Below are 14,755 nucleotides of genomic sequence, written 5' to 3' on the forward strand. Positions count from 1 at the left end.
TCCAGCTTCCCCTCACTGCCCCTTGGCCTGTCACTACAGGTACTCCTTTCTCTACCGTTTTCTGCTGAAATGAATAACATCCACATCAGCATAGATTTGCCGGACTTCCAAATTCTGTCGCACAAGCCATGCAGAGAAGGAGTGGAATACCTCTTCTGCTCGTGAAGCAGGGAAAAGAGCGATCCTCCAGAGATGTACTGGGTGACGATCGCAAACTGGCTGGGGTCGTCCAAGCAAGCTCCCACAAACTGGATGACACACGGGTGGTTCAGTCGGCAGAGAATGGAAACCTCACGGCAGAACATGTCTACATCAGATTTGGAGCAGTAGGTGTTGGCTCGATAGCTTAGAATTTACACAAAAGGAAACAGTATGGCAAAAATATCACAAAATCAGGATTTTTTTGTAATAGTTTAGTCTCGGTCATTCACCAAAGAAGATGGAAAAGTCTGATAAACTTACCGTTTGATTGCAACGATTTTATTTCTGCATCGTCCCTTATATACTTTTCCAAAAGACCCTAAAAGTGTTTAAAATAAATAAGTGCAAAGATATTTATTACGAACATCAGACACTGAAGACAGTATGTTTTTATTTCTGGTACCTGAGCCAATAATCTCATGGAACTCTATTTCAGAGAGCTGAAGATGGAAATGCGATGGCAAACCGGCACGGAGGAGCAGAACATCTGCCTTTTCTGCAAGAGAAAACACTTATCTCACTCACAAAAGTCAGGGTCACAGGGAAGGGCAGAACATAAGCATTTAACTTCACAAAACCACTGCACAGAAAAGCTGATTTTCCTCCTATAAGCAGGCTGACTGGTAATCCTACTCCCTTCTCTTCAGTGAACACAGTAAAGCCCAGCAGCAGACAGACACAACGCTGCAGCTGCCTTGGGCTTTCTCAGCTTTCAAATCTCATCCCTGACGAACGCTGTCCCACGAGCACATTCAGCCTCTATCAGGGGTAGTTGCATAAAAATTTGTTACATGGAGAATTAGTTCCTTTTCTTCCATGTAGCTTGTGCTCTTTACTAATGCAGGGGATGTTATTCCAGATCTGACTGGCTCTTTAGAGACATTTAGAATCTAAATTTTGCAACTTAATTTAGTTAGCAAGCAACTCTACCTTGCTGACCTTTTTAGTTTATTAGTAAAAACTTTATCAGAATGTTTCTAGATGGAACATTTCAATGCTGCTGTGTAAAGGATATAAGCACCTGATTATATTCAGAGTGAATATTTGGTGTGGAAAATTGAAAGCACCACAAAAATCGAAATATTTTAAAGTACAAATATTCATCTGATTTTTTTATCTATATGTGTTTCAGGCTAAAGTAAATTATTTTTGGAGACATTTTCTCCTGTAAAGATAATGCAGGCATTTTACAGTGGAATTCAGTATAATACTTTTTTGCATTTATGGCTATGTATGTATCTCATTAGCACTAATTCACAATTGCATCCTTTTCTCTAAAGAAATAAAAATAAATTTTTCAAAGCCAGATAAAATAAGATAAATACAGAAATTATCATGATGCCGAGCAGCAAAGCTAAGCATATTGCTTCCTAAAATTATCCTAGGGAAATAGAGCTGCTGCTGATGCACGTCATTACATTTCAGAACAATGAAAATTCCAGGAATAATGAATTTTGTGTTGTGTGTTCAGGCTGACAAACACCTTGGGTAAAAACATCATAAAGCTTCACGTTTTCCACCACGACGGAAAATACCTTTAGTCATGTTTTTAATCTTCCCTAGTGGGGATGGAACTGACACATAGGAACCATCTGAAATAGAAGAACGGAATGAATTTTGTGGAATTCGAAGACAGTATAAGCATCTGTACTGATATATTAACGAGGGATTGCTTAAAGAATGAATAATAAAGAAGTGAAAATAGCCGTAAGCACACAAACAGGTATGACTGTGAGGTTATATTGCTGTGTTCTTCAAAACAATGGGTACAGAGCTACACTGAATGCTGCCGACCCACACCAGCCGCCACCAGTCCTAGAGGCTGCAGAGTAGCCTTTTGTACCAGCTGGACTTTGTGAAGAGACCCAGATCAGATTCACAGCTTCTGACAACTGGCCTGAGTACACACCCCACTGCTTGATCCACCGGTTAGATTTTTCCAAAAGATCTCAGCTATCTCCACGTACCAAAATATTTCATCTCTTGTTTTTCTGCTTAGGAGGAAGCTGAGTTCTTTTAGCAGGCAGCATTACAAAATCTGTCTGTGTGTGTTAATTGCTTGCCAAAGTGAATTTCTTCTACATGTATAAACTCAGTCCCCTCAAGATTTACATGCACTCGAGATATTCCACACCCAAGCCTGGGATAGGTCAAGCTGTGTGGAGCCGGTGGGCCCAGCTGGTCTGCTGGGCTCCTCCTGCTTGGAGTGGGAATCAGCGACAGGACAACCCAACGTGGAGCACGTCCACCCCCTCAACCAACCAACCAGCCAACCAACACATCCCAGCACACTGCAATACGGCCTGACCTTGACCTAACTGCCTGTGCTAGCATTCTCCTTGGCATTTGTCACTTAGCTGACCATACAAATGAGCATCTTTTTAGCAAAAATGGTAATTAATTCTTCCCAAGGGGGAGCTGGATATCCAAAGCTATTAAAAAATATGAAGGGGACTGAGTATAGAGATACACTGAGTGTCAGAAATCAAAGAAACATCACAGGTAAACAACACAAAGAGAATGGCTACACCAGGTATTAAGGGTGTAAAAAGGTACGAGCAATGATTACTAGGGATTGATCTTCATCTCACAGCTTTTAGCTTTCCTTTCTAGTGAGTAACATAAAGTGACAACTCTCTTTTAAGAAAAAGGAAGACTTCTGACATAAATAGAGAGGATTTTAAGAATGGTGGTTCTCCTGACACTCATTTCCTTTGTGCCTGACAGAACCGATCCAAAGCTCCCCAACATCAGTGGAACATTTTCAGAGACTCCAGCGAGCTTTGGATCAGGCCCCTCAGCCAGAGAGAAGGTGCTCTCCCAGCCCTTACCTCCTCCAGGCTGCGAGTACTCGTTACAGGGTGACTCATCCTGAGGTCTCTTATAGTGCTTCAGGAGGGTCACAATGGCATCATGACCTGAGAAACGGGAAATAAAAGCATTTGCAGGTAAACTACATAATCTTTTTTTTTAAAAAAAATTATTTATATAAAAATGAGGGGACTTTTTAAAAAAATATACAATGTTCTTATAAAACACGTAAACAAAGATACGTTGGGGCTAATCTGAACAGTGCTGTGATTCTTAACCCCAGAAATATGTGGAAATACCTGCCAGAGAAATAAAGCACGCCGTTTTGGTGAGTCCACCTAACCCTGAAATGTGATACGTAGCAATGGAAAAAGCCCTGCTACAGAAATCCTAAAATGGAAGTTGGCTGTAGGCTTCAACAGGCCTTAGAAGAAAAACCAATGCAGGAAAATACTTCAGTTTTGGTTTCCTGGGCCGGACAAACTTTGCACCCCTCGCTGCCGTTGGCTGAATTCGTCACTCGCTTTGCGAGTGCCAGGAGGGAGCAGCTTGTGCCCAACGTCCTCCCTCTCCGAGGTGTCTGATCCGCAAAGTTCTGCTTGGTAATATTCAAAATTCATTCATAAGCTTTTCAAAGATATAAACACTTGGCTCAGTAATTTCATACAGAGTATTTCGCTGACATCAGGTTTTTGAAAGGCTTTTGAATTCCACAGATTTACTATATTACAGTCATTCTTGTAGCAGAGGAGGGGGAAACATCCCAGAAGTCATGGGGTCAAAACCAGGACACACGGCTGTACACATAGGAAAGTATAGCAGGGATCGTGGAAAATGCTTTCCTTTGGTCCGTATTTGGAAGAATTTAAGATTACTGACTCTGATTCCTTGCCTCTTTTAATGCTTCCTTCACTCATAGAATTAGAACTCAAGTAGAGTTTTCTGAGCAGGTGATGTGTTTTCTGTTTCAGCAGCACATAAATACTCCCGTCCTTGAGTGTGCCTTGAATTAAACTGAATGTTTAACAGAGAATCTGAGAAGATAAATAAAAGGGCTGGTTTCTACAGCCCTTTGTGCCAGGAATTGGCAAGCAGATGGTGAGAGCTCCTAGCCTGCAGGGACTGGGCGGCTGTGTCACGTGTCAGGTCCTTCCCGGGCTGTTCTCTCCTTCCTGTACAGCCCCTACGTGTTTTGTGGCAGAAACTAGAAAATTGAAATACCTTTCTCATAAGCCCACATCAAACAGGTCTGTTCATCCTTTTCTCCACTGGACCTGCTGGGATCACAAGCTACCAGATTCATGTCGGCTCCATTATCCAGTAAAAACTGTACGAGTCGGATGTGACCGTGGTAGCAAGCACAGTGTAATCCTGGAACATCAGAGAAGTGTGGTGAGCACGGCTGTGAGAACAGCACAATGGGACCTGCAGCAAATTCATTTCCTGGATAAAGGAATATATTATCAAAAAACCACCCAAGGCAATAGGTGAAAATAAAATATTAATGCTGCAAGAACCAATCTATTGCTTTCTACACAGCATGTCAGGATTTACTCTACCACCTGCAAGTCACATTTAACAACTTTGTACGTGCAAGGAGAAACAAAAAAGGCTCTTTTTTTTGACGGCCTGTGGAGGTGTGCAGACACTATATCCTCTGTGCCTAGTCCCTGCCAGAATGATACTTGGACCCAATCCTTAAAACCACTTAGAAGCCTAATGATGGGAGAATCGGCTTCCGTCAGGTTTTGTTACTCATATACACACACCCTCACTAAGCTCTCATTGCTTTTATGCCAGTCTGCAAACATATTTCAAAAGCTGGGGTCTGTCTGAAAGGTGATGAGACCGGGGTGCTGATCGTCAGATTACCGTGGGGATTACCCTCAAAACTCAGACTGTGCATGGCTTCCAAATTGCTTGGTGCTGCTGTGTGCACTCATGCACCGTTGGGAAGATGATGTTACCTGTGTGTCCATCTCTTCCCTGGTGATTGATGCTCACAACATTCTGGTCAAGAAGAAATTTTACAAGTTCTATGTTCTTTCCGTAGGTGCAAGCACTGCAAAAGTAAAGGGAGAAGTGAATGCTATAGTCCATAAAAGGATGAATACTTTAGGTAGGCAAAAATTTAAAAATAATTACACAGAGGCATACATGTAGTAATAGAACAAAGGGTCTCCAGAAATGTACAATTGCATGTTTAACCCATCAAAGCCGTTCATTTCTGTTGTTTCAGAAACATTCTAGTTATTTTTGTATAAATGTATTTGCACATCTATGTAAAATCAGCTCAGCCCAGTTTGCAAAGTGCCTTGTACACAACATTTCACAAACTTGCAGCGTCACGACCGACCTGTGCTCGGCCCCCTCGTGTCAAGGTTGGAGCACCCAGACTCTGTTCATGCAGGCGCTGATGAGCCCGATGCCTCTCCCACCCTTCTGCCTCTCGCTTGCTCCCTCTGCCCCTGTTCACTGTCTGGTTCTACTCCTTGCTTGGTGCCCTCTCCTGCATCCCAAGACTCGAGGGAGTCACCGCTCTCTTGGCTCCTCGCCTGGCTGTCGGGGAGGCGTTTGTTGTGTCGGGTGCTGCACTGCGTGCGTGCACAAGTGGAATTCTGCTCATAATGGTGATTTAAACCTCTCACCTGTGGAAAGCCGTTTCGCTGAATATATTTTCCTTAGCCAGACTTTCTGTTCCTGAGAGCTGAATTATTTCCTTGACAACTTCAAACTTCCCATTGTAGCATGCGCTGAAAAGTCAGTGAAGAGCTGTTAACACCACCAGCTTTGTAATGAGCCCCCAAACCAGAGCTTCTGCGCGCCACTCACAGGTGTAGAGGTGTGTCTCCGTAGATATTCACCACGTGGGGCTGAACTTCGAAGCTGCTCTGCAATAAGAACTTCACAATTTCATGGTGTCCAAACCGACAGCAGAAGTGCAGAGGAACATGATCTTCATTGTCCTGAGCATTCACTGTCATTTGATCCAGAGAGAGACCACAGAAAGCCCTTTATAATTAACATTGCTCGTTTGGGATATTTAGTAATGTTTTAGGTGTTGTGCCTACACATTTTGAAACCTTCTACTAAAATATTTATGGTTCTGTTTCTTCAAAATGGAGATTTCTGTAAGCTTCCATATATCAAAACTACATTACTCAGAGTCACCTGCAGCCGACGGTCAGGATGGTTTCTTGGATTTAGGGTATGATTGCCTGCTTCCACTAGCAGATGCACTTAGTATTGTGATGTAGCTTTCCGTAACTGAATCACGAGTTGTAAATGACCCTTAGAAAGAGCAACTTCTGTCAGTATATTACAAGGTGGAGCAAAAGTAAGTCAGCCAGTTGCTATATGTAAGAAAGCAATCTACTGAGTTACTCCCAATGCATGGAACAGTAGCTACTAATACTAGTAAGAAACATAATTTTTGATTTATTCGTAGTTACTACTAAAATATAAGTACATAAAAGGCAAAAAAGGAACAGGAGAAATCATTCAAATGCCCGGATTTCCAGTGTTTTCATTTTGCTCAATCTCCTTTCACTTGCAAGTGTGATTATGTGTGTGCTTCACATGTTTAAGAGGATGGGAGTAGTCTTTGACATGGCATGAACCCATATAAAAGAGTGGGGAAAATTAGGGACATAGCATATTATAGTTGGGTGGGAATGGTGTTTATCTCTGTTAGTTCAATATAATTTCACATGGGAAAAAAACAAGGTGTGATACAAAGGTCTTGCTCTGTTTGAAAGTTTTTCCTTTCCAGCGCTTTATGTCACAAAATGACGCAATGTCTATGTTGCACAAAACTTATACAAATTTATATACTAGAAGTATTTTTTTCTAAATTTCTGAAGACCAAGGCCTGTATCCTTCTGCCTGCAAAAGCAGTTTCTTTAATCATTTTTTAAAAAGAGCACGTATTTCTGTGATTCTTTGTGTGCTTCTTTCTGTGCGTGAAGATGGAAGGGCCACAGCTGGCTGACACCACAGCTGGCAAAAACAACAGATCCAGTCCACTTCAGGCAACATTTACTTCTCAATCCAGTCCAACTGAAACAGTTTATAAGCAATTAATGGATATTGAGGAACAATGTGTCCACTAGAGGTGTCCAAACCTGTGCTACAGGGTCTTTTAAGCACAACTTTGACAAACATCTCCCAGAAACAGCTCCTTCCTGCAGCTGAGTCCCTTAGGGACACAGTCGCAGGTTCTGTCTTCTCTTTCTGTGAGCCTAAAGAACAGTCAAAATTAAAACAAATCCCTGCCTGGTTTGAAACCTTTCTGATGCAATGCTGAATGCTGACAGAAATGGACCGTCCTCTCAAACAAACTGCACTTGTAACTTCACTGATGTCTAGTGTCAGACAGATCCAAAGAGGAATTTCAGAAAAAAAAAAAAGGAAAAAAAGGAAATCCTCTAACTTATATTAAGCTTCTGGCCTCCGGATTTCATGAATTGCTCCCACTAACCTTCCTAGCAGTCTTGTGTTAAAAGGAATAAAGAAAACTGTTTTACTTCTAAAACAATTCTTCACTTTCTGTGCCCTGTCGGCCTTTGTTTGTTATTGTGATGCAGTGCCAGACACGGACTCATTCTGAAGTGCAATGAATAAGAGGGGAATAAATGTCAAAGTTCTATAATAATAAATGTCAGTGCCTTAGAATGTGACCCCACAGAATGGCCTGAAGGACGTCAGGGGTCTCAGGGCCGTGAGCTTCTACAACACAACAAGGACTGAGGTGGAGCAAGGAGGGAACTGCAGATTTCTCCTTCATCTGTGCAGCTGGAAATGACGTCCAATACTCGCAGGCCTCCGGGAGGATGTACAGCTACAACATGGGACCAAGGATTTGGTTTTAATGGAGAGTTTTTTGATTTCTACATGAGACATGACATGTCTTAAAAAGGAGAAGTTGAGAGTCAAAACAAAATCAGTCAAGACCCCTCCAGAACAGAGTTGTTGCAAAAGAGTACATCATAATGATTAGGATTTTCTAAAGAAGAATATAGGAGAATTCTTCAGATTGAAATCTGAAAGTATTTTTATCTTAAATTGAGGATAGATAGTACAACTGCATGGCAGTCAGAGACAAAAATTCAGATTGTTGTACAAGTAACCAGTTAAAATGAGCAAATGTTCAGTTCTTGTCTGGAGCAAAATGGGCTGCTCCAGAAATTATTCTTAACACCGGGACATTACATATGTGGAAGGTAACAGTGAAACCATCACAGTAAGTAAAAGGATGAATAAAAGACAGTTCAAGTCTGTTTTAAAAGAATAAAGGAAATTGCCCCCAAGTCCCAATGAGTGATAACTGTTTAATATTCAGAGGAGCACGACTGAACATGCCTGGATTTTTAATATCGAGCTCTGGTTTTAAATTTAGAATCGATTGTATTTGGCAGAGGTGACAGTGATTTCCAAAGATACTTGAAAATAGGGTCTGCAAGTCCAGGTAGCTCAGTAGTCCTGAGAGCAGACAAATTATATTAAAAGACCATAGCAATTACATAGACAAAGAACATATTTTATATCATGGCATCACTGAAATAAATCTCCAGGAACGCCAGTTTGGAGAATAATAAAAAAGTAGCATTTAGCTTCTGTGAAGCAAAGGAAAAGTTTGTTTCCAGGCCACCAAGCAGTTCTCTAAGCTCGTAGACATTCTGTTTCTTAGTGACCCCATCAGGCTGCTGAGTAGTTTTTTAAATATGAGTTTTTTCTCTCATTTTGAAAGGAACAATTTTTGAAGTCATGCAAACATCTACATTAGAATTCCTACTTCTACATTCAGGCATTTGAGAAGCAATTATTTCCAGGCCCTCCCTGATTTCAAAGAAAAGGAATGTAAAAAACGAGTGGAACATACTGACAATTCTTAATTACCATTATTTCATTAAAAAAATATTAGTTCAGTCCTATGAGATGAGAAAAAAAAATGGCAGAATGGCAATTTAGGAATACTGAAGGTTTCTCCCTGTGATGAACTTCCTTTTCTACTCTAAGAAAAAAAACCTTATCTGTTTTCTTCATTAGAATTATCCTAGAAAAAAATCTACTGATTACAAGAATGAATCAAAAATTATGAAGTGATACTTCGTACCCTACCTGTTGCTGTATTGAACCATTTGGATGTTCTACAATATAAAAATTTCCTGACAGAAAAAATAACGCAAGTTGGTAGCAAACATATTGACTCAGTAATGCATAAATATCTCTAGGAGTCTGGAAGGTGTGGAAAAAGAAAGAATGAAATAGAAATTGTTAAAAATAGCAATGAGAAATTCCATGATAAATCAGTTAGTAAAAATCTCAGGGTAGTTAAGGCACTTTAAGCGATCACATCTTGTGATGGTATGCCCGTCTTTGAGGTTCATTAATGATCACAAATGTGGAGCTTTAAGGAATCTGATCAATACCACAAGAAATTTGGTTGAAAGAATTTCTAAAAATGCTCAGAACCTATTTAGTCCTTCCCTGCAGTGTTTATGTTAAAATAAATTGTGAGATTAGCATCCGGAGAACCAGCTGTACCTGTAGCATATTGGATTTACACACAAGCTCGTGTAAAACATGAACATTTGGGACGATACATACATGGGCACTACATTTCTTTTATGTGTTTTCCCTACGTGGTGTGGTTGGGTTTGAGCAGAGCTTTGGCTGCCGTCCGGCTGCCAGCGCTGCCCTATTTCAGCAGCTTTCTGATCTTTTCAGCCCGCTTCAGTGGTCGCTGCTTTGCTTCGGTTGCCATGGCCTTGGAGCTGATCAACGACTTGCTCAGGTTGTGTTAAAAGAAATAGTTGAAGTTTGTGACACCAATTACTGGTCTGCACAGAATACTGCCAAAATTTCTTCAGGCTATTTCAGCAATTACTTCCATTCCTAGGCATTTAAGAGTTGTTCCTCCGCCGCTGTATTTATACCAAGTTTCAAAACGTCTGCTTCATGAGGAAAAGACTTCCCGCTGCCAGTCTCCTCTTTCTTTTTCCAGTGCTGGAGATTCTGATCTTGGAGAAAAGAATCTGAAACAGCGTCCCAGATTCCTTTCCTTTTTGGAATAAACTATCTAATTGATAGTGAATCTCCTACTGCCTCGTTACGGTGAGCAAACCTCTGTTCTTCTCTCCTTGTCGTTAGAATTACATCAGTTCCATGCGCACGCCTTGAGACCGACACTTCAAGAGCTCACTGCTGAAAAAGTACTTACAGATCTGAGCCAAGCTGCTTCCCTCCACGCTTTTCTTACTGATGTGTGCACCGTGGGCAAGGCTCACAGAGAATATGGTAAATTCATACTGTTAAAACCTAACAGAGAAGTGGCAACTAGGGAGAAACACCATTCCCATGCCGCTAGCGGAGAGGGAACAGGGCAGGTGCACACATCTGGTTCCTAATGCAAGCTTTGCCGTAGACTTCAAGGGGACCAGAATTTTACCTTGTGTGTTATGGATATAAGTTGAGTAATGGTGTAATCCAAAAATGCATTAAAAAGCGGCACTATTGGAAGTAATGTGCTGTTCTTTTTCAAAAATCTTTCTCTTATTCTGAGGATAAGAGAATAATTTCCATTAATTTAATGCCATTTCCTATTTAAGAATCTCTGCATTAGTCTCCCCAATATACATAAAATTTGACCTCTATTAGCATAAGACTGTAGGATGTGGCCACAAGTGCGTTAGTCTGCACATGCCTGTGATGCAAGGCTCACAGAGAGAGAGAAGTAAGGCTGGAGCGCAGTAGGTCTGCTGCCTTCCACGTTATTGCGACAGCACAGGAGTGCAAACAAAAGAGAAAGTACAGGAATTGAGCAGTGCTGCTGATTGCACTCTAGTACTAATTACAAGGGAAAATTTTGAACTGTGGCACATGCAGACTGCACAGCACTGAGCTGTGATGTTACAGTCTTGCTGGCATCCATGTGGGATCACCTGTAAAAGAGCACACACACGTTCCCACCCCTCACACAATACCGAATCCGCTACGTCTCTTCCCCCACACACTTTCTCTTACAGAAAATGTCCCACAATGAAGTGCGTGAAGCCTAAAAAAGCACGTGCTAAAAAGATCTGATTTTCTATGGAATTGTTTGTGAAAGATTTCAGTTTCTCATCTGGATTATTTTAAATTACTTGCTGTATAATCTTTAAAATCCTTCACCTGTATCTTATTCACTAGGAATTCACTATACATTTAAGTCTTTTTGATTAGAGATACACACCACACAGCCACGAGTTCTGTGATGGGATGAATATCTCAATAGCAAACTACTGCTGCGTATTAATCTTAATTTTGTTTCCTGCTGCTGTTTTTCACTGCTAACTTATTAATGAAAACAGAATGCATATGAGATGACAAACCAAGCAAGTGAAGAAAACTCTCCAACTGCTGTATTTTTTGTTTCAGTTGCCCAGAGATGATCCACAAACACACACAGGGTGCATGATAGGAAGCTAAATTTAAGATTCAAGTCCTGACTATGTATAAAATACAATGCTGAAATTGATTTTTAAAAGTATCTTTTCTTACCATCAGCTTTGCTTCCCTCTTCCATCAAGAGCTTTGTAATGTTGAGAAAGCCTTTGGCAGAAGCCAAATGGAGAGGTCTGTCTCCAACTTCACCGCTTGCGTTCACATCAGCTCCGAACTTCAGTAAGAGGTGAGTTACCTAAACATTTCGTTAAAGTTAATTAAAATGCCACATGCAAACAAATCTTCTGACAAAATCAGATAGAATATTACATTGGGTGACATTATATATGGGCATCGCTTTAAAGTTAATAGAGGGAGAGGAGATTCAAGAAAAAACTTATTTTTAAGTTACATACCTATAAAAATATTAAAATTCTCAAGAGTAAGTGCTCATTCATTCTCTAAAATGCTATGTAAGGTAAAAGGTGAGACACAAGACACGTATTTGCTTAACGACCAGGCAGCATAATAAAGTGAACATCCCCAAAGTCCACAAATGGCGGCACTTCAGCTTCCTCTCGGCTCTGTGTCTCTTATCACAAGAGAACCATTCGAGCTTTTAGCATAATTTCACGTGGCTGTGACTGTTTGTTCGGAAGTGGCTTATGGCAAATAAGTAAACTAATCTCTCAGCCCAACATGCAGGTACTTTCTTTGTGTTACTGATGATGAGGTGCATATATATGACAAGAAGCATCTCAGGAGCATACCAGTGGTTTGCAGCCTTGCTGTCACTCGGCCGCGGAAACAGAGAGTTTTCAATCCTCTCTGCTTCCAGACTCTATTCTTTCAAAAGCTTTTGCTACAACAACTCCCCAACATACTTGAAGTAACATGTCACGGGAATGAAAAATGTACTCTACCTGGAGGTCATCCTTTGAAACTTGAAAATATCCCAATAGTCAAACAAAGGTATAGGGAATGACTTGCCTAAGTCGGAATAGACCCATTATTACATTTCACATAAAAGGGCCATTCAGGGCAAAAGCTAGATTAACCATATGTCAACTATGCTTTAGTATAAGAAAAAGAATTGGGAGATTCAGTGCCAACTTTGGTCAGAACTCCAGATTACGTTTCAGTAAGTCCAGGATCTGTGTGTACAAGGAGAGCACAGTTGGGCTTGTCATGTGCTCAGTACCTCCTGGAAAATCCTGCTCTCTAAATGATCATCTTTTCCACTAACTTCAAAGTGGCCAAAATTTAGTTTATGATTTCCAAGGAAAACCAATAAAATTGCCATGTAATTATTACTGGGAAGTAGTGGTCACTTCCTTGGAGAGGTTTCAGAAAGCGTAGTCCCATTCCTGGTGCAATCTCTGAAGTGTGGGAGGAGGAAACTCCCCACGAGAGATGCCTCTGGGTCAAACCTGTTCACAGGTTATCAAAGCTAGTGAGACAACCATTTGTTTTGAGACATCTAGAGGGGAAGACACCGATTTTTGCCAGGGTCTAGCCCAGGGGATTAAAGTGTAGAAATCTTATAGGGGATTAAAGTGTAGAAATCTCTTAAAGCAACCAGAGGCTGACTTAGAAGTGCAGCTTCGGTGTGGGAGGTTTTGTCATGGAAGGACCCTCTGGAGGATCTCACACTAAACCTGTAGCTGCTCCGCATTCCGCTTCTCAGCGTTCTGAACCCCCCCTTTCAGTTACCTGCTCGTGGCCGTAGTATGCAGCAATATGCAAGGGGGTGAAAAAGACTGCGTCCTGAACATTCACGTAAGCTCCGTGCTGCAAAAGAATATCGACAGCCTGGAAGGAAACAAACACAAAATTCCAATTAGAAGCTCTGTATGTATGTGGTCACTTAGCAAAATGAGATTTCGAAACCTTGAGGCACAAGTTTAAAAAAAAAAAGCAAAAACTCCCCAAACAAGCAAGCTCTGAAGGTGAAGAGCTGTGTACAGCATGTAAAAATGACTAACTTACAGTACTTTAACTGAACACTGAATGTCACTGATGCTTTATAAATAAGCCTGGAAATCTGTTTGCCAGTAAAGGGCTGATTTGTGAAGTAAGAGGCACAGAAATGACTGTCTGGATTTTCTCAGAATAACCTTTAATTTTCTTTTAACCATTACGAACAAAGAACAGTAAATACATCAGAGTTTTTAGAAGTAAAATAAAACCAGCCACCTAGACCCAGCAAAAACCACCATAATGAAAGATCCTTTTAAATGCAAATGTGTGAAGGTAAATCCTGAAGCATAATTCCTCCACTGTGTAAAGATTTCTTTGTATTTTAGAAGATAATAGCCCTTTGGCTTCAATAAATAAGCCTAAGTGTTTTCTTTCAAATTTCCACTTTTTTTGTCTTTCAGGAGGCCAGTGTTTTCCTGGAGAGCTATGAATTTTCAAACATTGGCTTTCCGAACGGCTGTCAAAACAGAAGCCTGAATGAAACCACTTTGGATTATACACTGAAACCCAGTGGCTGCTAAGGTTTTTGAAGCACAAGGCAATCCTTGGTCACACTAAGGGGCTTGTACCATGGGTTATTTGAGTAGTTCCACACATCAGTTTGATGAATGTTAATCTTTGAGTCTAATGATGGTGAAAGACGCTGGACCATGACTCCCCCACGGCGCAGTGAGCAACTGGGAAACGCCTCCCTGGAAGAAAGAGCAAAGAGGGGAAACGGCCAGCTTCTGTCTGCGCTGCTTGTACCCGTGCCTCCATGGAGACTTCCACGGATTGTGCCAATTAGTCCACATTTCTGCCAGCTGCTATCTAAGCTGAGGCACTAAACCATTCCACACCTGCAACAATGGGGCCAGTCCTTTAAATCCATATCATCCTCGAGTACTCAGGGAACGTAAACCTGTTACCAAGCAACATTAGTGTACAGGGATTATTGCTTTACACAACTTAAATGGAAATGCATTTTTTCCGTGTGCCTGCCTGAATACATTTGCCATGTAAGGTCCGTGCCCTGACATATGCAAGTGTGTCTTTCCCACTGGTTTTAGCCATTTCACTACGGTATTTGTGAGCAGAAAAGGCCTGTGGCAGATCTTGGAACGATTAGGATGTCCTCCCAAGTTCTTCAGAATGATTATCCTGTTACATGAGGATCAGCACGGCCAAGTCAGGTATGGCAATGCACTCTCTGAGCCCTTCTCATTAACCAATGGCGTGAAACAAGGTTGTGCTCTAGCACCCACTCTATTCACAATCTTCTTCAGCGTGATGCTCCAAAAGGCCACAGCAGACCTTGGTGAAGATAAGGGCATTTACATCCGTTATCGTACCAATGGTA

At 41.2% G+C, this 14,755-nt stretch overlaps 1 protein-coding gene across 1 annotated transcript in view; it reads right to left on the bottom strand.

Annotated features, from left to right (window-relative positions):
- The window catches only part of LOC104278630 (serine/threonine-protein kinase TNNI3K-like), a gene marked incomplete at its 3' end in the record, with an annotated part of 42,685 nt that extends 29,436 nt beyond the window's left edge, over nt 1–13,249 (bottom strand). Inside the window, 11 exon segments of the mRNA XM_009875656.1 lie at nt 151–345; nt 463–520; nt 605–697; nt 1,737–1,793; nt 3,033–3,119; nt 4,234–4,383; nt 4,980–5,074; nt 5,661–5,765; nt 5,845–5,989; nt 11,554–11,692; nt 13,150–13,249. Of these exon segments, the coding sequence (XP_009873958.1) occupies nt 151–345; nt 463–520; nt 605–697; nt 1,737–1,793; nt 3,033–3,119; nt 4,234–4,383; nt 4,980–5,074; nt 5,661–5,765; nt 5,845–5,989; nt 11,554–11,578 (1,010 nt within the window).
- Nucleotides 13,250–14,755: the final 1,506 nt, after the last annotated feature.

The sequence above is a fragment of the Apaloderma vittatum genome, unplaced genomic scaffold (assembly GCF_000703405.1).
Source record: "Apaloderma vittatum isolate BGI_N311 unplaced genomic scaffold, ASM70340v1 scaffold23888, whole genome shotgun sequence".
NCBI lineage: Eukaryota > Metazoa > Chordata > Aves > Trogoniformes > Trogonidae > Apaloderma > Apaloderma vittatum.